The 27,359-nt window shown below is 40.1% G+C and overlaps 1 protein-coding gene across 7 annotated transcripts in view; it reads left to right on the forward strand.

The window, feature by feature from the left end:
- The window catches only part of ELAVL4 (ELAV like RNA binding protein 4), a 108,216-nt gene that overhangs the window by 35,060 nt on the left and 45,797 nt on the right, over positions 1-27,359 (forward strand). For all 7 annotated transcript variants that reach the window (XM_081193231.1, XM_081193234.1, XM_081193230.1 and 4 more), the window contains exon 2: positions 14,479-14,719. In XM_081193231.1, the coding sequence (XP_081049357.1) occupies positions 14,479-14,719 (241 nt within the window). The remainder of the gene's footprint in view (positions 1-14,478; positions 14,720-27,359) is intronic.

Consider the following 27,359-nt stretch of genomic DNA (forward strand, 5'->3'; position numbering starts at 1 on the left):
AAGTGACGTGAATGTTGGTTACCTAAAGGTTTTCTCCTCCCATACCATCCTGCGTATTCCTTCAGACCTTCTAGAGTGGGCTCTCCATGTTGCAGCAATGACCGAGGCACAGTTGGTTGTGATGGGACATGGAAAAGATCCTTCTCCATTTGTGTACCTAAATAGCAGAACTCCTTACCTCAGGAGATGCATCTAGCCTCTTTTTATTGGTCTTGTGCCACCAGCTGAAGACAGTTCTTTCCCCGCAGGCGTTTGCCAAGCAGTATAATATAATATTAGTGCACTGATCCCTGGTTTTAAAGTTTCCTTTATTTGCTGGCAGTTCTTTTTTATTTAATGTGAGGTTTTCCTTTTAAAAAAGTGTTAGAGCTTATGTTTTAATATTGGAGGGTAGATGTATTTATTTGATACATCTAATAAAGAAATAAAAAGTAGTATTGAAATTGGCGCTTTTTCATTTCCCCCCATAAGTGATCTAGATCCAGAGGTAAAAATGAGACAGTCACATTTGATAAAATCCCATCAGAGCAGTTTCTGCATGTGCTGTAGATGGAAGTGTAGATGGATGGGGCTTGTCAACCTGGGAAGGTAGCTCACCTAGGAGAAGGAAAACTAATCCTAAACCTCCGCTGCCTTGTGGGATATCTTCAGGAGACAAGAAGGCTAAGGAGTAAAGCCTACACAAATCCACTGTAGAGTCCCTAAGATGGTTGGATGGCTCCTTGTACGCCTCATTCTGTCAGCTGCTCTAGCCAAGCTGAGGATACCATGCTCAGTGATATCAAACACCACAGCAAGGTCTAGAAGTGAGAACCAGGTCGCAAGCCCACCCCCACCTCCCGGTCATGATCTCTGTAAAGGTTCCATGGACAGACCATAACCCAAACAGAAATGGATCTCAATAGAAGTGCTATCGAAGAATGCTTGCAGCTTGCCCTATCACAACACTCTCCACCACATTCCCCGAAGGGGTTTTTGTGACTGTTAGTTTTTCTGTTCAAAGAGTTGAGGCACTGTATTTTAAAAATGTCATCTATTAAATAAATATTGCTGGAATTTTAGTGAGCAGCTGTAATTACAGGTGTGATAGTGTTAAACTTCTAAATATAACCATATATCACCAGAAATGCTTTCAAAGGCAAAACAAGTAACATATCAACTGATCTGTAGAAAATGTAACTTGGAAAGAGACATTGCACATACTTTTGTAAACCAAAAAATCTTTAATAAAAATAAATTTAAAAACAAAAAAAATTAGATACTACTTAATTGTAAACAAAACAATGTAAACTGATTTGGTAGTATTCCCCAGTTTTGCTGGGGAAACTTGAGTAACAGTGCCATGATGTTCAACTGATAGAAGTAGAAAATAAACATTCTTGTGTTCATCCAGGTAGTGGTAATATCAGTGATAGTAATATCTGACTACATGAAGTATTTGGTGTCATTTGTGCCCTCTTCTCAGCTTCTTCCACAATTTAACATTTTGGCACACCTTTTCCCCTCTAAATTTTGATTTCTAAACTTTCCATCATTTCAGCTCTCCCCACCCCCTTTAAAAATAGTTGTGAATATGTTTCAGACCATGGGTAGGCAAACTAAGGCCTGGGGGCTGGATCTGGCCCAATCGCCTTCTAAATCCGGCCCGCAGACGGTCCAGGAATTAGCGTGTTTTTACATGAGTAGAATGTGCCCCTTTATTTAAAATGTATCTCTGGGTTATTTGTGGGGCATAGGAATTTGTTCTTCTTCTTTCCCCCAAAAAATATAGTCCGGCCCCCCACAAGCTCTGAGGGACAGTGGACCAGCCCCCTGCTGGAAAAGTTTGCAGACCCCTGATTCAGACCTAGATTACATGTCAAAGTGTGCACCAGTGTATATCCAAAGAATCATACCTGTAAAACAAACATTTCAGTATTATCAAATGTTTCATTTCTAAGGATCTGTTTTAATAATATATATTTTTATGTCCTACCTTCCTTTCATTGTGGAACTGAAGGTTGCATGCAAAGGAGTCCCAAGTGAGCTCCCGCCCAGAGCATTCATCAGATGCTGCTTCAGCAAAGTTGTTCATTCCCTTCCAACCATGCTCACATCAGTCCATACATGAGACTTCATTTATTTTACAGTGAATTAGCACTTTAGATGGCCATGTCTCTTCCACAAGTAAGAAACACTAAAATACTTTCTATCTTCATCCTAGATCTGCCAGATAAACTGGTTGTAAATACTTTACCAAGGAATGGTTTGTTATTCTGTTGCAAACTCGTAATTGGTGCCTGCCTGTTAAAGGCCACAATCCATTCTAAGGTTGGATATAGGAGATAAAAAGATATGTATTTGGTGAGACAGGATTATATGTTTTTATTTCCAGGTATTTAGTGAGAGAAAGTAGTATGTTTTTATTTCCAGCTTTTAGTATTAAGTACCCACTAAAGGAGCGACTCAAACATTAGATGGCCGGACATTATACGCTTGCACTGCTTTCTGCAAATTTCATTCTAGCCCCAATTCCCTTCCTAAGAAATCACTGCTGATGTTGTTCTGCACTACTTTTTCTTTCTCTCTCTCAAGATAGTTACTTGTACAGAATCAAATACATTATAATTAATCACACTGTTTTCAGTTTCATCAAATGAAAGCGTGTTTTAGGACTGGGTAACGGGGGAGCAGAAATAGATCATTAGCATTGCCCATTGCTTTGTGGATGTGTAGTACCTCAAGGTTGTATCCAGTCCTACTCAGAGTACACCCATTGAAAGTAATGGCCTTTGAGCATAGTTTACTTGGATACAATCCATAGTGTTGGGCTCACCACCCATACATACTTGACCCAATTTCTCCGATAAAAATGGACTTGTTTAATTGGACTAGAGTTCTGTTTAGAATAGCATTGTCTGTGATGGTGGCCAGTCTCGTGTCACAAAGATGTTTGCAGACAGGACAGAATGATTGCCAACCTCTTATTTGTCCACAGCAACTGGCAGTAGAGGTTTATCACCTTGGCACATGTATATTTTCTTTCTGACTTTGACGGCAAATATCCCTTGATTATGTCCTCTGAAACACACTTAGCCTCGTAATCATCACTTTATTCTGTGACGGTGAATTTTGTTGGGTTGTTATTCTGGTGGAGGTGGGAGGGAGGTGTTCCCCCTGGCCACCTACACTGGAGGAATTAAATCTGAAATCTAAATATAGGAATGACATGTTCTGCTATTAAACTGTTTGTCATTGAACTATGAATCTTATGTCCTTTATATCCTAGCAGTAGAAGATTACAACAGATAGTTAAATTATCATACCCCAAGTACATACTGACCCTGTATGAAGATAGGTTATGGTGCAACCATTATAAAATTAACTTACTTACTTGCTCTTATCTATCTATCTATCTATCTGAAGACAGCAGCATGAAGATATAAAACGAAAACACAAAATAACAATAAAACCCCAAGACTCACAACCGAGATTGTCTCTTGCCTCCTTAGCAACCTCAGCATTTTCTAGCTGGTCAGGGGCTAAGCCATTTGCAAAGTGTTTGGCCTATGTATTCATAAAGTTCTGAAATTTATTTATTTTTTTAGATAGGTGGCGGAAATTGAAAGCTCACCTTCCCATTATGCATAGTTTGTTGGAGAGATTTCAGGAGGAAAAACAGAGTGCTCTTATTATAAGAACATAAGACGAGCTTGTTGGATCAGACCAATGACCCATCTAGTCCAGCATCCTGTTCTCGCAGTTGCCACCCAGGGGCCCATGGGATGCCAGCAAGCAGAATTTAAGCGCAGGACCACTCTTCCCTCCTGGGATTTTCAGCCACTGGTAATCAGAAGTATTACAGCCTCAAACCGGGAGCAAAGGATAAAATCCTATTTTTAAAGATAGAAGTTCTCAGCATTGTGATGCTGTTCGTATATGTCATTCTTCAGCCTCTCATCTCTGCAGATACTTGCTTGAAGTATAAGGAACACTATAGTTAAACAAAACAAAAAGAGCAAAAGAATGCTTAATACAGTGGTACCTCGGGTTACAGATGCTTCAGGTTACATACGCTTCAGTTACAGACTCCGCTAACCCAGTAATAGTGCCTCGGGTTAAGAACTTTGCTTCAGGATGAGAACAGAAATCAGGCGGCGGTAGCGGGAGGCCCCATTAGCTAAAATGGTACCTCAGGTTAAGAACGGACCTCCAGAACGAATTAAGTTCTTAACCCGAGGTACCACTGTACCTGCATCGTCCTGATTTGACCAGCCCATGATTCTGTGTGTGTGTGTGTGTGTGTGTGTGTGTGTGAGAGAGAGAGAGAGAGAGAGATGGTTCCACTCATCATTGGCATGTGACCCCCAAGAAGTTAATCAGGGAATGTTGACCTTGGACAGAAAAGGGTTCCTCACCTATGATGAGTGCAGCAAACTCAACAATACAAGAATACCTGTTTGCTAATAGGAACAGAGACTATACAGACAGTGGTCATTTTTGCTGTGGTTAATTAAAAAATTATGTGCTATTTTTGTCTTGGAACAAACTCTTTAAAAGCTGAAGCTCTGTGGTTATGCTAGAACTAGCTCAAGAGTACAGTCCATGTAGGGATTTATAGTTAATACTGTTTCATTATAATAAATATTGGAGTAAATTTGGCAAATATATATTTGTCACATACATAGTTTCTGGGATAATTCTTTTTCTGTGAGCGACACCTTGGTGAAAAATCAGGCTTTTATTGTGAATTTTGTCAGCATTTTGACTAAAATAAGTTTATTGATGCTTAGAAACATTTATGTAAGGATAGGTTGCATATGGCTATGGAGCACTGATGATTATCAGAAGGCACATAATTTTTGCTTTCTAATTCTCACAAGTTTTACACATCAAGAGCCATCTTGGATTTTTCACACTTGGAAGGTAATAGTTGCAGGCCCCTAATAGTGTACAGTAAGTTGGACATATCTTACAGATATCGTCTTGTACAGTGGTACCACGGGTTAAGAACTTAATTCGTTCTGGAGATCTGTTCTTAACCTGAAACCATTCTTAACCTGAAGCACCACTTTAGCTAATGGGGCCTCCTGCTGCCGCCACGCCGCCGGAGCACGATTTCTGTTCTCATCCTGAAACAAAGTTCTTAAGCTGAAGCACTATTTCTGGGTTAGCGGAGTCTGTAACCTGAAGTGTATGTAACCCGAGGTACCACTGTATCTTTCTAGATAATGAAAACGACGAGTAAATGAAGCTTGTATATAAGTAAATTACTTGTACACTTCCTGCTCTGCTTTGTTTCCAGCATGGCCCTCAAGACTCACTAGTCTCAGTCTTGACTTGCTCTGTGACCATGACTGCAGCAATAGCTTCATAGCATCTACATTGCTTCCATTTGTCTCGCCCTCCTGGTAAGGTTGTGTCTCTGCTGGTTCACCAGTGGATCCAATTTGGTGCTCTCACCGGTGTGCCCATTCAGCAGTAACCATGCTGTTCCCTTGTAAGCAGCTACTGCTGGGGGCTATTAATATGGCTTTGTCCATCAGATAGAGCCGCTCCTGTTTGGGTGGCTCTCTTAGTAGCAGTGCAAGGGCTAAAGCAAATGTAATATCATGTGAGATAGGGATGGAGCAGAAGTTTTATTCAATGCTCATGTCTGATTCAGTTCTTAGCTGTGATACCTTCAGTCCAATGACTCTTGGGACACTGTTCTATGATTCTCATTTAAAGGCAGACCTACCTAATTTGCACTTTTCAAACTGAAGCACAGCCATCTTTTAAAATTCTGGGACTTTCTGAATGCAGAACACAGGCTGTACCGTTGAGCTACTGCCCCTCTGATTGGATTCTCCCTTTTCAATGACTTCTGTTATACTATGGAAAAATAAAAACCAGCAGGAGATCTCGTCAAGTCTTCTTTGGCCCTAACATTATGCTAGGGTGCTTTTTAAAGAATCTTGTAGCCATAAAGCATATGCTTCTCTCTTTTTTGGAATTGACATTGGCCTAATTCAGTGATGGCCAAACTTTGCCCTCCAGCTGTTTTTGGACTACAACTCCCATCATCCCTAGCTCACAGGACCAGTGGTCAGGGATGATGGGAATTGTAGTTCCAAAGCAGCTGGAGGGCCAAGTTTGGCCATCACTGGCCTTAATTCATGCACCACATTAAAGTATAGTAAAAACAAATGGTCATTTCATGTGAGTGTGCAGTCTGCTGCTGGAATACACTCATTCTGCTCTGACCCTACTCTTGTTGTCTTGGCTTGTTGCATCTGAAGCCAGGCAGACTCACAAACCAAAAGTGATAACCCAACAGTTTGATGGAAACAACCCAAGAGCCTGGATTTGGATTGTTGTGACAAACCAGACTCTGGCTTGTTTCTGGAAGCGCAGCAGAAGCAGAGCACTAACTTTTCAGAAGCATGTACATTAAGATACAGTTTGTTCTTGATTTAATATGATGTGCAAACCAGTCCATTTCTCTCATGCAATATGTCAAAAACCAACTAATGTAATTGAGACAGAAGCAGAAATGCGAAAGTAGAAATGCGAGTCCGGGATCAGAATTACAACCTGTTCTGGTACTTTTTCTAAAGGATCGGTTTAGAGGGGTTTCTGGATGTACAGACAGCTGCAATATCTAGGAATGCCTTTTCCCAGTTTTGGGTAGTGTACTAGTGCACACATTCTTGAAGAAAGCTGATCATCCATGGTTACACAGCCATTAGTCATATCCATATTAGATTATGGAAACACGCTGCATGTGGGGTTGTCCTTGAAAAGTGTTCAAAAACTCCAGTTGGTACAAAACATTTTGTCCAGAATAATTTCTACTGTTCACTTTTCTGACCATATTACTTTGGTCTTGCTTAAATTACACTGGCTTCCACTTTTGTTTCTTGCTCCAATTCAAGGCACTTGTTATTGCCTACTTTGGGCTGCCTTTGAAGATGACCTGGAAACTTCAGTTGGTCTAAAACGCAGCAGCCAGATTACTGGCTCGGTTTCCATTTAGAGCTTATAAACCCTGTTTTAGAACAGCTGCATTGATTGCCTGTTTCCTGGCCCAGTTTAAGATGCTCATGCTAATGTTTAAACCCCTAAATGACTTAGGTCCCAATAGCTGAAAGATTGCCTCTTCCCCTACAGATCTTCTTGGATTTTAAGTGGTTCAAATGCCCTCAAAATCTTGAGGGTTGTTGGCCCAGGAGAGAAGATTCTCTCTATCATCCCTGAAATTGTGGAATTTCTGCCTAGCATAGGTGCATCTGTTACACAGTGTATATCATGGCTGAAGATGCACCTATTTGCCCTGGCCTTTGACACTATTATATATGATTTTAGAAAGCAATTTACAATGATATGAAGGCATACTTACCCCATAAAATGCAATATAAAACCCTGTAAACATTTAAAACATAAACTTCAATATATTTTTGTTATTTATAGTTCAGTTATTATGCAGGTATTTTGCCTGTTACGGTGCCCAGTAGTATGAAACCATAAAAGTGCCAATTTTTAACTTACTCATGTTACAGGCTGAATCTTACAGTTTATATAAAAGTTGTAACGTTTTGTCACTCAAAAATTTAGACATTGATAAGCATCCGTTAGACCAGAAGCTTTTAATTTTTCTTGACAAGTTATTTCTGCAACTAAGACGTTTTTAGCCAAGGTTCTTTGGAAAAATGTTGATGATACCCTCATACATTTTTGCAGGTTGTTGTGTCAAAATGCAGAGGGTTAAAGATTTATTTTGGGGATATTGGATTTGCCTGGAGGCAGAGATACTCTGAAACCTAGTTTTCCCCTTTTATTTGGAGTTTGTAATGTATTTATTAAGTAAATAATAGCAAGTCTTGTTGTGCAGTACAGAAGCTTCAATAAAAATAGTAATTGACATTGAAACTTGGCAGTTGTGTTATTGAGAAGAAAATACACTTTTGAAGGTCCCACAGATAAGCTTTTATATTATTTCCATGGCGTTTTTTTCAGATACCAGCCTACTTAAGCAAGAATATGTTTATTGATTGATACATTAAGAGGTTATACCCTGTCCTTGAAGCACAGTATCAGGATTACTTCCAATAAAATACTGAAACACTATGCAATAGCTAACACATATCAAGAAGACATTGATTGCACAATCTAAACAAATTTAAGCATTTATCCCAATGTTTTAAATAGAAGAAATTAAGTATTTGTTGAAAGCTTATGTCCACTTCTCTAGGAATAAGCCCCAGTGATCTTATTGAGACTTCCTTTTGAGCTTGCATGTATGAGATTGTGTTGTAACTCACCCTTTCAAATCAACACTCGTGAAAACCTTGGATTTGGATTTACCTTATACTTGAGGGGCATTTCTGTTTTGGTCAGAGTGTGACATGAGAGATTGGCTGGAGGTAAGAGAGAAGACATTAACTGATGTGATTTGATCACAAGGATCATCAGTATATCCTTTTGCTTTCTTCTAGTATTTTTCTAACATTTTGGCTAGAGGAAATATGGGTTTATCATGTCTGCACAAGATGAAGGATTTGGGGTCTCAAATTTTAATTCTTCATTTCCTAGAGTAGTAATGCTATACCAGCAACTGAGGATGGGTGACTATGTTAATTTTTGGCTTCTTATTTTTTTGCAATATTAAGTTCGATTCTTCACATTTTCAAATCAGGTTGTGATTTTTTAAATGCAAATTTCTCCTAATATACAATTTTTTGCACGGATTCTTTTTAACATGCATATTTTTTGCAAAGTATTTGTATTTTTCACTAATGAATGCATTTATATGCACACTGTACCCCACTGTAGGCATGTTTTACATATTACATGACTGGAGAACAATATTGCAAACATTGGAGATGTGAATTGTGGAGGATGGCTGTGTTATAGTTTGCATATTATTTCAAAAAGTCTTAAGTTTGCAATGGGTCCCCTCTGACACTTTGTTCTGACATGCAAAAGCATGTTGGAATGATAATGAAAGAATTGCCTTTGACAACAGAATGCTGCATTATTTATCAGTGTTTATTTTATGAAATAATTTTCTAAGTCTGTTCATTAATTAACATTTAGAAATAATATGAAATTATAGTTAATGAATTTTTGATAAGTTATATTTTACCACAGTGACTTTCCTTGCCATTATAAACTTTCACAGTCCCTTTGAGTATTTTCCCTCCCTTTTAATTTCAGAACCCATCCAACCAATTTGGAAGTGATTCCATTTTATTACCATATTTCCCAGTTCCCTTTGCTCACTTAGAAATTGCTAGTTTGTGAATGCTTGTCAAATAATTTGGGGGGAGGGTTACTTTTGTTGCTCATTCAGACATATTTTCCTATTGAAAATAGATGTTTTCATGTACATGCACTAGTCAGATTGGGATTTAATAGATTTTATTTCTACAATGTGAGGTTCTTTCCAGTTCAGTACCCAGATGTTGCTTGACATCTGGGAATATTAACATTTTTTAAGAAAATGAACATTTCCCTGTATTGATCAGGGGCAGTGGGAGTTGTAGTCCAATAACGTCTGGAATAAGCCACATTGGCAACCTCTTCTTTAGGCTATGGGGCAACTGAGTTTAGAAGCTGCAATAAAGGTTATTGTAATTTAAGTTGTCCTTGTTGATACCACCACTTTGCCAAATAAGTGGGGATAACGGGAAGAGGGAATGTAAAGAAAAGATGCAAGAGTAACAGGATGGATATAATAATAATAATAATAATAATAATAATAATAATAATAATAATAATAATAATAATAATAATATCTTTATTGTCATAGAGTAACAGGGAGAACCACCTATCCACCTGCCATTATATTTTTCCAAGTGATTGTTCCTCAAGCCACTCTTCCCTTGCAGGGTTCCAGACATATAGTTGTATATCCTGTGAGATTTCAGGCATATTTGCAATGGTGTGTTGTCTCTGAAAGATTCCATCTACTGCAAAGTGCACAGCAGTGCCCCAATTCAGCTCCATCTAGGTTTGGAAACTCCAGTATGCACATGATGCTTGTGCATCCTGAAGGCTTTCTTGCTAACTTAAATAGAGAGGGATGGGCTGTACCAAGTGTTCAACATGAAGTGTGTATGGCAATAGGAAAGTCCACTTACCAGGAGCTCTATGTGTGCCTGGGTGTTAGGCTTTGAATTACAATATTCTGGTCCTTGATGCTCTGTGGAACAGCATGCTGCATCTGCCCCACCATTTTATTGCTGAGCATTGTTTGAAGAAAAAGGAAGGGTGTTCTAGGAAAGGGCAGAGATTTAGAGGCTAATGCTTAGGTGCAGCACTTGCATAAGGCAAATGGAGCTCAATTTCCTCTTCTCACCTTTTAGTCCAAACTTTTTGTTGATGGACAGGGGATAGGAGAGGAACAGCTTTATGTTCTGCACAGATAACTCTTTAAACATGGGTCAAAAAGTGGCAGCTCTACATGAAGTATATACAGGCTGACTGTTGACTTGTCTGTCTTATTTAAAGGAATGCGGATTTTTGCTTCTTGAATTGTTTTGCTGGTCCACAGCATCCATCAGTATTTAGATTTGAAATCTGCTTGATGCAGCTGTGTGAGCACTGTGTATATTGGGGGGGGGGATATGTTCAGTTGAATTGGGACTCTAGAATACAAATGGAGGTTTAAGGTTTGAAATGTGGGTGGGAGCAGGGGGGGAATGTTGCTTTAGCAGTCGCTCATATTGCCATAGCCTTTTTCTGAATCTTCCATGTTACATGAGCATACAGTTGTAGGAGGAATAGCCAAGGCAGAAATTTCCTGAATGGCTGTGAGTCCTGGAAGACCTGTTCCCTTCCTTTCCTTACCTGGCTTGGGAGGGTGGGACCCTGACTGATTTCAGCTACAAAAGCCAAAGCTGCTAAACAGACTCTTGGGTTGGGCTTTTGTTTGGGGGGGGGGTTCTGTTGAGGGAGGTTATTGCTTTTGGCTTTCTCTGTCTTTATTTTAGATCTTGTTCTGATTTATGTGGAAATTATTCAGGTTGGTTATGTATTTCGGTTGTGTACTGGCAGTAAGATGGAGCCATTACCTTGATCTTCTACATCAGTGGCTCCCAACACAAACACAAACACCACCAAGAGATCGCTTGAAAATTACTGAGGGTCTTGGTGGAGCACTTAATGATTTTTATGCCTGTTGTAGCTATTATAATGTGGACTGGATATGTGTCCAGTGCCTTTGCTATACCTGTTGCACTGTATAGGCACCTCCCCACTTGCTCATGATCAGCACATGTGTGACTGCTGACACATGTGTTGTTTTCAGTGCCAAAAGGGGGGTGGGGCGAAATGGACTTGCGCATGTCCAGGAACAGACTCCCCTGCATAACCAGGATTCCCCTGTAGTCCATGAAGTTGTGGCCCAATTTAATCCAATAACAGTTTGTGTCTGTCATTATTTGCCACCTGCTCCTGCGCTGCCAGCTCCACTTTTCTTAGGTCTGTAAAGTGGTCTTTACAAATTGGTTCTCAGAACTGCACTTTGAGGTATCTGTGCTTCCTGTGTTTATTTCTAGAATACTAATGCAAAGATTGCATTCCAGAATTTCAAAAACCAACATCGAGTTAAACACCGAGAATAATCGTATTTTGATTTTGCTAGCACTCTTAGAATTTGAAGCAGAGTATTAAGCAGTAGGCTAAATCCCCCTTACTTCCACAACTTCCAATATCATGTATGTGGTCTTTCTGAAACAAGAAAGCTCTTGAGAAAAGCTTTTGATTACAAGTGGTGCATGAAACAAAATACTGCAACGTGGAGTGCTTCTGTCTAAGATCACAGCCAGCTGTGCCCTCACCCAGTTTCAGCCCCTTCCCCTTTTCCATCCTCGCCCTGCCAGTCAGCATTCCATTCCTGCTGAGCCATTGACATTAGACAATGTTATTTGCATGAATGGTGTTGCTTTGGCTGCGTAACAGTTGGCAGGTTGAGAATGAGTTTGCCATAACTATACATTGGTCTCCGCCCCTGCGAGGCAGCTTGCCCACCTGCCCAAGTCCCTTGCCCAGTGCTTCCCAAGCATCCAACAGCCAGCTGGTTGCCAGGCACTTGGGAACCACAGTGTAAGGGTTTGTGCCAGCCCTGTGCTTGGCATTTTCCAAGTGCTGAACACACGGCTGGCAGAGCTACTTTCTGCAAGGATCAGCTGTGCTAGAGTTTCCTACAGGGAACTAGTTTGCATATTTTATCCGGCAGACTTGAAGACATTGCCCACCAGCTGATAGGTGGTGACTTCAACCCTGCTTTGTGCCTATACTGGCTGCATGATAAAGTTCCCCACAGGGAACCCAGTCACACAGCTGGCCCAATTGTGCCTCTGCCCCACACCTGATGTCACATATGATAACATATTAGGCAGGTGCGTATATTTTGGAGGGGCAGATTGGGACCCATGCCTTGCCTAACTTCCCCACCCCGTGTCTTCACTTTTTCTACCAAGTCTGCAAGTCCCCCCTAAACAGACCCTAAGATAGTTTCTCTGAGGCTTGTAAGAAAATTGTTCTCCTAGCTATTTTTGCAAGAGGAAGTGTCATCTTCCTGGTGGTAATTCTATTATTTCAAAAGATGCAGTGAACCTTCCTGTAAAGTGGCCGTCCAGTTCAAAGGGTAACCATCCATTGATGACTAAGGATTCCTTGGGAACCCAATAAGTATTATGATTTTTCTCCTACTCCTATGCATCAAGAAGATTCTGATGAGGCAAAGGATGTGCCTATGCGTGCATCAAAAGATGATGATGACAGAGCTGTGGCTCCCCGCTTCCTAACATTTGCAGCCCTGGTGAATGCTTGTGAGAATTTCACATAAGGCAGCATGCACCTTACATTCACACACCTGTCTGTGAACAAATACAATTTGTTAATTGATTGTTGCAGAGTAGTTTGTGTCATCAATAGTTTGCCGCCAACTATTTTATGTTCCTTTTGCACAATATCTTGCATAATTAAAGCCTAAATAATTTCCTTTCATTTATTCATATGTAAAAATTAGTTCTGCTATTGGCCTGTGTAAGGAGACAACTTTGAAATCTGTAGCATTTGAAAATTGTAGGTTATGCTCAGAACCATGTTTTTGTTTTTTCTCTTCTAGGATAAGAATAGAACTGTTAAATGCATCAGTTTGCTTTCATAACTCACTATGGCATACCCAATAATAGTGTGATGGAACAGTGAGAGATTGTTCTCAGAAATAAAGTTAAAGCATCTTTAGGACCAGGTGGGGTCGCTAGGTCTAAAGGTGGTAGCTCTCCATTTGAATCGTTTTAAGACTCTGAAAGAGGGCACAACTTTTCTGCCCTCCTCTTTCAGTTCCTTTGCCCATCTGCTGTGGAAGATAGGACACTGGTTTTGCACAGTTGGTAAAAGGAAATAACAATAGCATTTCCCTTTTTCCTATCTCCACCTCTTTCAAGTTAAGAAAAGCAAACATCCCTAGATCACAATCAGCATAAGTGTATGATAGAAGATTCAGGACAGACAACAAGAAGTACTTTTTCACGCCGGCTATTTTATTGAGAGGGCTAGTGCACATGTCTCGCTTGCATAGCTCCCAGAGGCTTCTGGTTGGCCACTGGGAAACAGAATTCTGAGCTAGATAGGCCTTTGGTCTGATCTAGCAGGTAATTTCTTATGTCTTAATGAATCATGTTGAATAATTCTGTATGATTTTAAAGCTTGCGTATCCTTAAAAGAAGAGAAGTTGGCTTAATAAGAGTTTACATTCCCTATCTTGTACCCCCTTTTTAAACAAACAAACAAAATGAAGAGGTTCTTCCAGTTTCAGCAAAAGTGGGGCTGTTTACTTGTGCAACATTAGCTCAAATATATAAGTATTTGCAGTTTCAGGCCTTTAGTGTAAGAATAAATCAAAAGAAGCCCTTGGTGATAAATGTAAATGAAGAATCCAGGCCTTTCAGTGATACAAGTAAGTGTGTTCGGTAGAGACTTGAGAGGTTATTGCTTCAAGCTGATCACAGTCACATCTTTCTGTAGCTTGAATGCCCTAGATAAACCTGTCACAGCGCTGGGTGTTACAGTAATTAAATAGCTAATGTATTTTTACCTTTTCAGTTTCTACCTCTATATGGGACTCTTCCACTTAAACGGAACTATGATTTTAATCATAGTCATTATACCTTAAATCAATTAAATTGGGGTGGTGTAAATACACATTTGTGAAAAAGGTTACACCAGGAAAAGAGAAATTAGCTTTTCATTAACAAAAAAAGGAGGAGAAAAAATAGGCGGGGAGGTTTTATTTGCCTCTGCATCTTAGTATGTGCTCTCTGCCAAAGACTAGCATGACCTACTTTACAACAATAGCAGAAGAATCAAGCTGGGTTTTTTTGTTAACTGTCTTAAATTGGCCATGAATGCTACCTACGTATTCATTTGTAAGTATCTTTTTAAAAATAGCAACTGTATCACAGACTTTTAAGATGGTATTTCCCTCCCTTTTCCTTTCTGTTCTAGATAATTAGCACCATGGAGCCTCAGGTGTCAAATGGCCCAACATCCAATACAACCAATGGACCTGCCAGTAACAGTAGGAACTGCCCTTCCCCTATGCAGACGGGGGCTGCTACAGATGACAGCAAAACAAACCTCATAGTCAACTATTTACCCCAGAATATGACCCAGGAAGAGTTCAGGAGCCTTTTTGGGAGCATTGGTGAAATAGAGTCCTGCAAGCTTGTGAGAGACAAAATTACAGGTAAAGTGCTTCATTGTTTTCTTATTTCTTGAGATTGGGACTTGCATGCCGTGGGCTTCTTTTTCTTTCTGACAAGGTCTTTACAAGTTGCCAAAGTTTACTACGTCTTTTTTATAAAAAACACTTTACATTGCCCAGCAATATAGAAATCATGTGTCCATGTTTCATTACGATACTTCCCTCAGTCATCCAACACCAGTGGCATGAGGTATGCTAGATATTCTGAAGAAGAGCAAATCGCACAAGCGCCTGTGTGTGAAAGGAAGCTGAGATGAGGAAGCTGAGATGCCTTAGACCTAGATGAAAGTAGTATCCATATGACCAGGCATTAACCATAGCTTTGATGTAACACGAGGAGGGGCACTGCTGCACACCTCACCTCCAGGCTACACTGCTACTTACCAAGGGGGTGAGGGGTAAGACAGTGGGGATGTCAGCAATATGTGGATATAACGGTGGAGCCAGTCCAGCGCTCCCACCAACACGCCTACAGACTGCCCGATGAATACGTATAGATGTTTACTGTGAATGTAGTACCATGAGGCCTAGGTGGTGGAAGTAGATGCAGGGGTTCTCATGGGGACTGAATTTCTAAATCAACGCAGAAAGGGCTGGAACCATGGAGGTGAACCTGTTTGCAAGTAGGTCACACAACTAACTTATAATTTCAGCTCCCTTTCAAAATTAGGACCATTTTAGTTTCTTTTATGGTAATCAAAATGTGTATTCTCTTAAGTTACCCTGTTCCTCTCCCCCCCCCCCCACTTTATAAATTAAAATAAGGTTCTTGTGTTGGTTCAGTTTAGTTCATCATTATGGATTGTTTTCTATAGACAGTTTGGTACAGCTTAGATACAGTATGGTAATCAACCTTTTCCCAGTACCAGAAAGGTTGACTAAATTTGGTGTATTCTAGACATAGTTTGTTGGGGTTAACAAGTCAGGGTTGCCCAATTAGCTTGGTAAAACAGCTCATCTTGTTTGCTTTATTCGTTATTGAGAAGAGATGACTGCTGCCAAAATGTGCAGAGGAGTTAACAAACTTCCTGCTTTAGTTTCTTTATTTCATGATAACAATAATAATATACGACACATTGTGAAGAAGCAAGCCTTGTAATCCAGAGGGTTTAGGAACTGTATTAAATTGACAGGAGCATGTGGTCAAGGATGAATGGTGTCTTGGGAGGGGCTGGTAAGTTAGGGAGGTTCAGGAAAGGGTTTGGTGAAAGAATGGGTATTATAAAATCAGCTGAAGCAGGAATGGATATGACTTGAATAACAGGGAAGACTTGTAGACAAATGGAACAGTGATGAAGCTTCAGGGGGAACACAGAAGACCTGTAGACATAGGGAATAATGATGAGACTGCAGAGGGGAACAGTGGTGGCTCAGATGATCATGGAGAAGGCAAGAAATTGCAGATGAGAAGAGCTAGTTGAGAGTGCAGTAATTGAGAACATTTAAAAGTAAGAGCTAGAAGCATAGAACATGATAAGGAACCAATGTAAAGGCTTGAAGTGACACATTTTGACTTGGTTGAAGACAGTAGAAGTGGCTGAAGAGGACTGGGAAAGGGGAAGTTTGGTTATCTAAGAGAGAGGTGACCAGAGAATGAAGAACAATTCGAGACTAAAGAGCTGTGTGTGGAATTTAGATGTGCACACTGGGGCTTAAACATCCCTCTACCACATTTAATAGACCTGTACATCATTTCAAAACCCAATTCCAAAACTCATGGGACTCTCCAGATTGTCATCCTATGTATATACCATGAAAAACTGAAGCTGGAGCCAAAAAATTATTGGGGTTATCCGTGGGAATCTCCATCCCAGCTATAAATAGGAAATTGAATACAGGACATTGAAAGAGATTTAGAGGCTGCTTGAGTGTAAGAAAAGAAAAAAACAAACAAACAAACAGAAGGAGTCAAGGAATAACTGGTATCTCAAAGAGTGACCAAAAATATCTGTATACAGTTAGTGGGAAAAGCAATGAGAATGAATATCATCTACCTGTAGACATGCTAACAAGAAGTAAGTAGAAAAGGCTGAAGGCAAGTAGATGAGAAAATTGAAGCAGAGCTGAAAAAACCCCAAAGGAGATGGGATGCAGGTAATGGAACTGAAGCTGATTCAGAGCTGGAAGAGCTGGAAAATACGAGACCAAAGAAGATCATATGGAGGGTTGGAGAATGTAAAGTAGATAGAAATTTTAACTGGATTGTGTACACTTCTGCTTGACTACATTTCCTGTGGGATAAGTGGAAGGTTTATGTTATATGGAAGATGAATTTATGGGTCTAGTAGGTGAACAGTGCTCATTTGTATTTCTATTGAGCTTCAGATGTTAAATGCTTAGTGTATATTTTAGCAAATAAGCCCTGCCATATAATGTGCTGAATTCAAAAAAGTGTAATGTGCGGCACAAGCGGTATGGCACCTGGCCTTCTCATCAGCATCTTAGTGAAAGAACTGCATTTGTTATTCGCTGTGCAGTTCTGTGGACAGAGGGATGGCTTGAGAAATCACATTGGTTGCAACATCAGCATCCTTCCTGATAGGATGTTTACTTCTACATATATGAGCTATATATGAATTGTCACCCTTGTGAATGATACTTTGTTGGAAGGAACACAAGAAGCTGCTATATCCCAAATCAGACCATCGGTTCATCTAGCTTAGTATTGTCTACCAGGCAAAGTCAGAGATTGAGCTTGGGATCTTCTGTGTGCATCTCAAGTGCTGTACCACTGAGCTGTGACGCTGTCACCAGCTGCACTACATTTCAGGCAATGCAGCAGTGGACAGAATAAATCTGAAGAGATTCAAGGTAGACTCAAGTTGCTAATTATTAAGTTGCATTGCTCTTCTTGATATAGTGAGCCTTCATAAGAATTTTGTTTTTTGGTCCTTGTTGGCCCATGCTTATCCTGTCCCAGCTGTACTAAGAGCCAAGCAAGGTTCAGCTGGAGTTGGAGTTGCATGGTATCAGTCAGGGGGCATTGAGCAACATTCTTGGGAGCCAATTCCATATAGCATGGAGAGCTCAAGATTCTGGAAGAGCCAGCAGGCATTGTTTTGGCAGGGGCCTGAGCTCATAATCTAAATGGCAAAGCGGCCTCATGAGCCCCAAGATCCATTCTCTTTCACGAAGAGCCACCAGTCAATAAATCGGGTAGAGCCTTTCACTCAAGCACATAGCTGTCAACTCTTCCCTTTTCTCGCGAGGAATCCTATTTGGAATAAGGGAATTTCCCTTAAAAGGGGAAAAACGTTGACAGCTATGCTCAAATTCCTGAGGCAAGCACCTGCTGGCCTATATCCATAGAGATCCCCTGTACTTTGGGATTACTGTCTGCAGTATCTGGAGATTGGGACATTCCAGGACAGGTATTGACCCAGATTCCTATACCCCAATACTTGGTTTCCAGGATGCTGTTGAGATCTAGTTCAGTTTCATAAATTGTAACTGATTTGCACTGAACAGTTTGACATGTTTGGGTAATATATTGATAGGTGTTGAAGGTATGTATTGATAGGTGCTGGAAGCATTCATGTAACTTCTTTCTTATGTCAAACAACTTGCAGTGGCTTTTATGTTGGAATGGCCATGTGCATTCCTTTTGAGGAATTAGTTTATATTGCGGGTTTCACACCTGTACTATATGAAACTGTTCATATTTATAACCTACAGTATTTATAGTCTAGAGTGACTGGCATAATGAAAACCTCAGTACTTCCACTGCTGCAAAGGAAGTAGAGTTTAATAGGCTAACACTTAACATCCAAAATAATTTGATGATAAATTCAGGGTGTGTGCAGTTCTGATATTTTAGACAAGTATTTAAATGGTTATTGTAGGGCTGAATAAATCCCAAATATCTACCTGCTGGAGTACCTAAAATGGGGGTGCGAACACAACAGAATTTAAAATATTTTTCCAGCTTTCAGTTAACTTAATAATAATGTTCAGAGTCTTCATGCTGGCTTTTAGGTAGGTAGACTTTAGAATCTGATTCATAATGTTGCGCATTGCTTTTGAATATGCTTTTAAACAAGCATATTCTTTTACAGAAAAAAATGCTAATTTGGTAGTATATCAAACCAAGTTGACTGGGAATGACAGCTTCTGAGACAGCCTTTAATTTGGACTTCAAAACCAAAATTTTAAATTTCAATTGTGTTTAGTAGCTTCCTAGAGCAGGCATAAAATGCTAGTGATCTATATTTCTTATAACTTGGGACAAACTTTAATTGTGACAGAGTTTGCAATAGGGGAAATGTCGTAATTTCAGAGTTTTAAAAGAATGAGCCCATAAGAAAAGGAGGGCAGGATAGGCCAAAGATGTTTAGCTTTGTTTGGCAGAGATGTTTAATAAAAGCATAACTTCTAGTTGTAAAGTGTGCTTATTAAATTCTTCATTTACACTACCTAATTAATTCTAGCATTTTAAATTAACACTGAAACTGGTCCCTGCTGTATCATTTCAAAGCTGCAGCATATTTTGCCCAATAACCCAGTTGTGAGTTTTAATCAGCTGCTCTTCCAAAACAAAAACAAAACAATGGAACCTTGAGTCAGTGAACTATCTTGCACAGAGAAGGTACAATATCAGAAAGAGGGAATACTTTTCTCATTGGGGTGGGGTGGGGTTTGAAACCTAGGGCTTTAAATTGAGACCAAATTGAAGCAAATTATTTTCCTAAATTATATTACTCTTCATGTATGATAAACAAGATATGATTCTTCCTACAGATAAGCAATAGTGCCAGAGTATTTTGGCCAGTAATTAAAATACAAGTCATTTTCTGTGCATTCCTAAGAAGTATATTATGCTTGTTTTTATCTAGTTTCCTTATATTCAGGAATTTTTAATTTTTTTCATATAAACTGAAGTAGCAGTTGCAAAGTAGCACCGTCTTCAATAAAAATTAACAATTGAAAACCTATGGAAGCCTTGTAGATAAACCCATGACAGTTGCCGGCCTATAATAAATAAATAGCCATAGCCTGCTGGAGGCTGGCAGAAGAGGGACAGAAAGAAAGCTTCATTCTTCTGGTAATATTCCTTTGCATTTTTATACTGGACATATAGGAGATACGGTGGTGCCCCGCAAGACGAATGCCTCGCAAGACAAAAAACTCGCTAGACGAAAGGGTTTTTTGGTTTTGCGTTGCTTCGCTAGATGAATTTCCCTATGGTCTTGCGCTTTTTTTTTAAAGCCGCTTGAAGAGGCGCAGTTGCGACGGACCGTGCTTCGCAAGACGAAAAACATCGCAAGACGAAAAGACTCGCGGAACGAATTATTTTCGTCTTGCGAGGCACCACTGTAGTTCTTTGTTGTGCTGGGCACAGAAGAGGAACAGGGTGCACCATTCCTCTGCTGTCAGTCCACTCAGTAACCTACATGTAATTCCTAGTTGCTTGTAACTACCAGGCTAGTGCTTAAACACAGGGCTGAGGCATGAATTAGAGGGGGAAATCTGTGTAACTGTGCACCTTACTTTCTGCAATAGCCTGTGTACATACTTGAATAATTTGAAACCAAGCATGGTGCTTAATGCACAGCATCCAGATAGGTCTCTTGTGTTGTTGTTGTTGTTTTAAATTAATTACAGCCATGGGGGAAGGGAGAGAATTGCTGAGATCACAGTGCATGGATCCCTGACCTCTCTGGACATGGCACACATACACACCTGAAAATCCTCCTTCCTCAGCATGGATATCAGGCTTAGGAAAAAATGTTCCAATAGGCACCAGTTTGCAGGAGGTTGTGGTGGGGAAGGAAGGGGTAAACTGCAACCCTAATAACATTGGGTTCCCGCAGCTGTATTCAATACAAGAAAAACAAGAGACAGAGAGCTGAATGCTATACGGCCTAGGACCCTCGTACCTACGGGACCGCCTCTCCTGGTATACCCCACAGAGAAACCTACGGTCTGCAAATAATAACATCCTCAAGGTCCCAGGCCTCAGAGAGGTTAGGCTGGCCTCAACTAGAGCCAGGGCCTTCTCGGCTGCGGCTCCAACCTGGTGGAACGCTCTGTCACAAGAGACTAGGGCCCTGCGGGACCTGACATCTTTCCGCAGGGCCTGCAAGACAGAGTTGTTCCGCCAGGCCTTTGGTCAGGGCGCAGCCTGACTCCCTCCTCTGGCAACCTGCACAGAATTTTGCTTAATTGGTTGCCATCAATTTGATTTAATTAATTTTTATAATGAAATATTTTTAGATTGTGTAACTATTTTACTGCTTGATTATTTGATTGTTGTTAGCTGTCCTGAGCCCGGCTTCGGCTGGGGAGGGCGGGATATAAATAAAATTTTTTTATTATTATTATTATTATTATTATTATTATTATTATTATTATTATGCTGTGCATAAAAGTACAATGTGTAGTATGATTCTTTGTCTGGAGCTCAGCACCACTTGGTTCTCTCAAACCCTTGGGCAAAGTGGTATATCTGCTTTGGTTTTCCTCAACTGTGAGGAGAGCCCATTTTATTCTGAATGATGTGATGAAGTAGCATCCATCTAGCAGTGGGTAGATTTTTTTTATTTTTATTTTTTAATGGTTTGAGTCGCTGGCCAGGACTCCCAGTCCTACTTTAAAGAGTTCTACAAGGACATTTCCCATTATGTAACTGGATGTTAGAATGCCACGAAGAGTCATTGTGAGGAATTAATCCATTTGTGTAAATTAAATTAAATAATTAACTGCATGGAAAAACAGATTGTGAGTTCATGGTAGATAGCTCAGTGAAAATACGTACTTAGTGAACTAGGAAATTTCCATGTTAGGGATGGAAGTTAATACTACCTGTATTGTAGTGCTGCTCTAATAATAATAATAATTTTATTATTTATACCCTACCCATATGGCTGGGTTTCACCAGCCACTCTGGGTGGTTTGCAACACATATAAAAACATAATAAAGCGTCAAACATTAAAACAAATGGATGGTGTAGCTACATTTGGACTATTGTGTACAATATTATCTTAAAAATTATATTTAGTAATGTCGTCAAACATCAAGAGAGAGAAGGAAATAAACAAGAAGTATAAGGTTTTCATTGCCTGCTTAAAAGTGAACAAAGGTGAGGCAAGTCAGACCTCTGAAGGGAGTATTCCATAATTCGGATTCTGTGTTGAAAAATGCCTTTCCCTTGTCCCACCAACCAAATAAATGTCTGCCAGAAGGGCATCCAACGCGAAGGGGATGTAGTAGAACCAAAATTACCACGGGGGCTTCTAAAGCACTTGGAAGCTTTTCACTTTAGAAATTATATCTAAGGAGGGGTCATGATAGAGGAGGCCTTTAAAGAATGCATAGAGGAAGTGAGTATATCTGATTTCTCATTCTCCGGCGTAATAATAGAAGTCAGAGTCACCCAGTTAAATTGATGAGCAGTGGAGTCAGGATGAGAAAAGGAAAGTCTCCTGGAATTTGCTGCTACAAGATACTGTGACTACCACTGGCTTTAATAGCTTTTAAGGGGAATTGAGACAAATTTCTTAGTTCTTTCAGCGGCTGCTAACCATAATAACTAATCGGAACCTCCCTGTTTGGAGGCAGCGTAACTTTGAATACCAGTTGGCAGGGAGCAAAACAACTGGGGAGTGATGTCGCTTTTGCTCTACTTGTAGATTTCAGAAAGGCATCTGGCCACCTACTGTTAGATACATACCACTGGTCTGATCTAGCAGGCTGCTCTTACATTCTTAACAGTACCTGCCTTTTGCTGCATTATAGCCATGAAGCAGAAATTCAAAGAAGAGACACTGAAATATGGATATGTTGGTTCTGTGAAGCTTAGAGTTACTAAATATGTTTTTAGCTTGGTGCATTATTTTTGCTACTTAATCCACTGTTTTTGTTTTTTGGGGGGGAGAGTTATTATTTCTTCAAATGTATCTCTCTCTGTGTGTGTGTGTGTGTGTGTGTGTGTGTGTGTGTGTGTGTCATACACGTCTGTGTGTCATAAAATTCATTTACATAGACCATACAGTGTTCTACCATCATTTGGTAAATCATTGAACCCAATGTTTGTAGTATGTCATATAGCACCAAGAAGTAGAAAATAACAGTTCTCTGATACCTGGATTTGTAAAATACGTTTGGTTGATATGATGTTTGCTCTGTCTGTTTCCAGGCATTGTCATTACATTTTTTAACCCATAATCCTTCTTTTCTCCCGCATAAGTTTTTATTTTATAAAAATATGCATTTAAATGTGCATTTTCTCTACTATATGTATTTAAACATGTAGTTTGATAGGTTTAAACTGCATAGAACTATCCCAGTGTTAAGTGAAATATGAAATTGGGGTGGTGGTGATTAACACCTGATTTGCAAATTTGCAGAGAGTTAAAATATATTCCTGTAAGAGACCATTATTCATTGGTTGGATCTTGCCTCCATGGAACCAGACAAGCATGGCTAAAAGCATCTTCCTATGAGGAGGGACATCTCCCCCAGCAGTTTCAGGGAGGCTTTAGGTTTCAGATCAGAATCCAGCATTTTAGCAAGAAGCACTCTTTCCTCTTCTCCCGTCTAACTCCTAGGGTACCAATACACCTTTGAAAGGCTACTTAACTTCCACTTATCCAGGGATTGGTAGTAGCCCATGGGTAGGCAAACTAAGGGCCAGGGGCCGGATCCGGCCCAATCACCTTCTAAATCCGGCCCGTGGACGGTCCAGCAATCAGCGTGTTTTTACATGAGTAAAATGTGCCCTTTTATTTAAAATGCATCTCTGGGTTATTTGTGGGGCATAGGAATTCTTTCATTTTTTTCAAAATATAGTCTGGCCCCCCACTGTCTGAGGGACAGTGGACCGGCCCCCTGCTGAAAAAGTTTACTGACCCCTGTAGCCAGCCATGCCACATGCACTCCAACCTAATTCTGAATATTAAAAACCCAGTGCATTCAGTACAGTATTTGCGCAGAAATAAAACCGCTAGCACATTTGCAATGCATCTCTGGGTTATTTGTGGGGCATAGGAATTCTTTCATTTTTTTCAAAATATAGTCTGGCCCCCCACTGTCTGAGGGACAGTGGACCGGCCCCCTGCTGAAAAAGTTTACTGACCCCTGTAGCCAGCCATGCCACATGCACTCCAACCTAATTCTGAATATTAAAAACCCAGTGCATTCAGTACAGTATTTGCGCAGAAATAAAACCGCTAGCACATTTGCAAAGCCCAGCCGGGTCCAGCATAGGTCCCCGCAAGCTCTCTGCTACCTCCACCTACAAATAAAAATTCTGGGATGGTCACGTGTTTCACACCTTTTCAGTGTGTTAACAGGACAGACACCTTCACTGTTGTACTGTAGGGTCTGCTCCAGTCTCTAGGGCTTATCATGGTATTTGTGTCGAGATGTATTTAAAAAAATAAAAAAAATTGTCCAGGAGCACCTTAGAGACCATTGGTCTCTAAGGTGCTACTGGATTTTATAGAGAGAGAGAGAGAGAGAGAGAGAGAGAGAGAGAGAGAGAGAGAGAGAGAGAGACTATGTCAGACCAACACAGCTACCTACCTGAATCTAGAACCATAGTATTTGTGTGTGCAGGATTTACTACCCTTCCTTAGGGTGTAGATTTTTATTTTATTTTTTTGCTGTTCTAATTTTCAGTGTTCTCATCGTGATGGGAGGAGGGGAAATTAATATTTTCAGAATTTCTGTACTTCGCTTGGAAAGAACAATCTGCCCACCCTGGATAGTCACATGAATCCTTCTCAAACAGATTGTGCTAATTGCTGCTTTGTTAGTGTTGGACTCATTTGCTGGTTTTGTAGTAACTTTTTTTGTTTGTTTGTTTCGTATCCACTTCTTACTTCAAATACCTTTTCGTTTTGCTTTGAGTGCCTCTCTCCCTTGCGTTGCTTGAGATTGCTGGGATAGCCCTTCGCACAGGGCAAGAGGTATTTCATTCACAGGAAGAGGTTTTTAGCAGTGCTTAGACTCAGCTTTGTGGAAGTCTTTTAAGTGCCCTTCTAGTATTTGTTTTATCATTTTCTTTTAACGTGTGCCTTGTGTTTTGAGCAGATAAGATGATGTGCCCTAACCTCTAATCAGAAAGAATCAGTGCAGTCCTCCTTTATTTTATCAATTAATGCCATCAAGAAAACCTGGCTGTCAATTTGTTTCTAAGTTGTGCTGATAAAGCCTGTTACGACTCAGGACCCCATTTCCCATGCCCAACGATTAGCATCAGAGGCCTTTGTGTTTGTGTTCTGAATTGCGGCTGTTCAGACAGTGGCAACAAGGTAATCAGCCTTTTCAGTAGTAGCCCCTTTTCTATGGAATACTTTCCTAAAGGGGCTTGATTGACAAGAGGATCTCTCTGTCACCTTTGCTTGCACCCTGTCATTTCACTGCCAGTTGCTCTGAATGGTCAGCTTTATTGAGGAAGAATACTTAAGACTTTGAACTGCTGTACACAGTCTTTTTTTCTTGTCTTTTTTTAGAAGGGTAAGATTTGATGTGAACTAGCGGGAAGTGATTAAATGCCTCATTTTGAAATACAGATGGTTATCTCTCATGCTATCTTCTCCTCAGGGACTAGTTAGGAAATAGAAACTTGAATCCCTTTCAAATTGATCACTATTAGGCACATTACATGTGTCATTCCCCATCTCCCAATTTTGTAAACAAGATACTAGAAATACCAGATATTTGCCAAATATATGCACCTAGAAACTCACTTCTTTTTGTTTTTGGAAGTAATTAAACGTAGCTCTGATTGCATACCAGGTTTGCTCATAAGAATAAAATGTGTTATAAACGAGGACCAGGAAATATAAAAATACCCCTTTTAATGGGGGGTTTTCTTCCCATTTGTAGATTTGCTAGAGATAGATTTTGTGCTAGTGCCAACCCCATATGGCCTTCACATACTGCTCGGCATATAGTGTTTCTAAGATTGGCATTTAACCAGTATAAAAAACAACCTTAGAGAAATATTACCAAATAATAGCCAAGTACTTAAACATTAATTTTCTACAACAGTATTAAATAAAAGTGAATGAGAATTCAGAAAATGCTGTCTTCATAAGGATAGCAGACCCTTCCAGAAAGTTCACTGAACCTCATGCTCCATGCACATGGAGACCTTTCAGATACAGCGGTACCTCGGGTTACATACGCTTCAGGTTACAGACTCCGCTAATCCAGAAATAGTGCTTCAGGTCAAGAACTTTGCTTCAGGATGAGAACAGAAATTGTGCTTCAGCGACGCGGCAGCAGCAGGAGGCCCCATTAGCTAAAGTGTTGCTTCAGGTTAAGAACACTTTCAGGTTAAGAACGGACCTCCGGAACGAATTAAGTACTTAACCCGAGGTACCACTGTATAGTTGACTCAATGTCAGTGCTGATTCATTGTCAGTTGTGATCTGTTACCTTTTGGTCACAAAGTTCACTTTTTGAACTTGGGCTCTCCTTAGGAAATCTCATTATCTTCCATATCCTCTCTGCCCATCCACCACCATCCACCCGTTGGGCAGATTAATGTGCAAAGTTCCATATCTGCAGTTGCACATTAAAATCTGTGGACTGGGGATGAATAAGTATTCAGAAAGTTAAATTTTCCACTAGTTTTCCTCATTTATTTCTCCTGACAGTTTTGAGGGCAGATGCCTATAGTTTAAAATGAACTGATTCTCTATTGTACCTAGCCACGCAAGAGGAATTGTTAGTTTCCTTTTTGCTTAGCTCTGTGAATTGGGTTCTTCAGCTGATTCTTCCCCCCTCCCCACCAACCAGCACAGCTTTAAAGGTTTTTCAAAGTGCTCCAAGTATGAGATCCTTTGCAAATTTGAATTTGTAGATACAGCTTCCTGTGAATGTGTGAACCTGACAAGAGTCTTCCTGGACATAAAAAATAAATTTCAGAAGCTACTTCTTTCTAAATTATTTTGCTGCTCTTTTTGGCTTTAGGTATCTTGTGAAGGTTTTCAAATAATGTATACTATAAAACAAGTATCTTGAAATACATCGATAGTTATTTGAGGTACAGTGGTGCCTCGCAAGACGAAATTAATTCGTTCCGCGAGTTTTGTCGTCTTGCGATTTTTTTCGTCTTGCGAAGCACAGTGTCGGGAAAGTTTTGGAAAAGCTTCAAAAATCACCAAAGTCTTTAAAAACCTCAAAAAAGGCTACCACACCGCGTTCTATGAGTTGCTCCTCGAAGTCAAGTCGCAACTGTATTAACGGTGTTAAGAAAAAGGAAACAAACTTGCAAGACGTTTCCGTCTTGCGAAGCAAGCCCATAGGGAAAATCGTCTTGCGAAGCAGCTCAAAAAACAAAAAACCCTTTCGTCTAGCGAGTTTTTTGTCTTGTGAGGCATTTGTCTTGCGAGGTACCACTGTACTAACTTGGCTTGAGTTTAAGAAGGGTGGATTCTGGCAGGGGGGGAGTAGGGATGGGGATTTGCCCTTTGGAGATCTATCCAAGGGTAATGTTCTATGAGTTTAGTATATATTACCTAGGTTTGCCTTTAATTGATGTCTTGAGTAGCTGAACTGAAGTACAGGCAGCCCCCTGTTTACACAGCTATTACATTCCAAGGCACAATGCCCATCAGTGAAATCACATATACTTGTACAGTGGTACCTTGGATTAAGAACTTAACTCGT

The sequence above is a fragment of the Podarcis bocagei genome, assembly GCF_964188305.1.
Source record: "Podarcis bocagei genome assembly, chromosome: 5".
In the NCBI taxonomy this organism is placed as follows: Eukaryota; Metazoa; Chordata; class Lepidosauria; order Squamata; family Lacertidae; genus Podarcis; species Podarcis bocagei.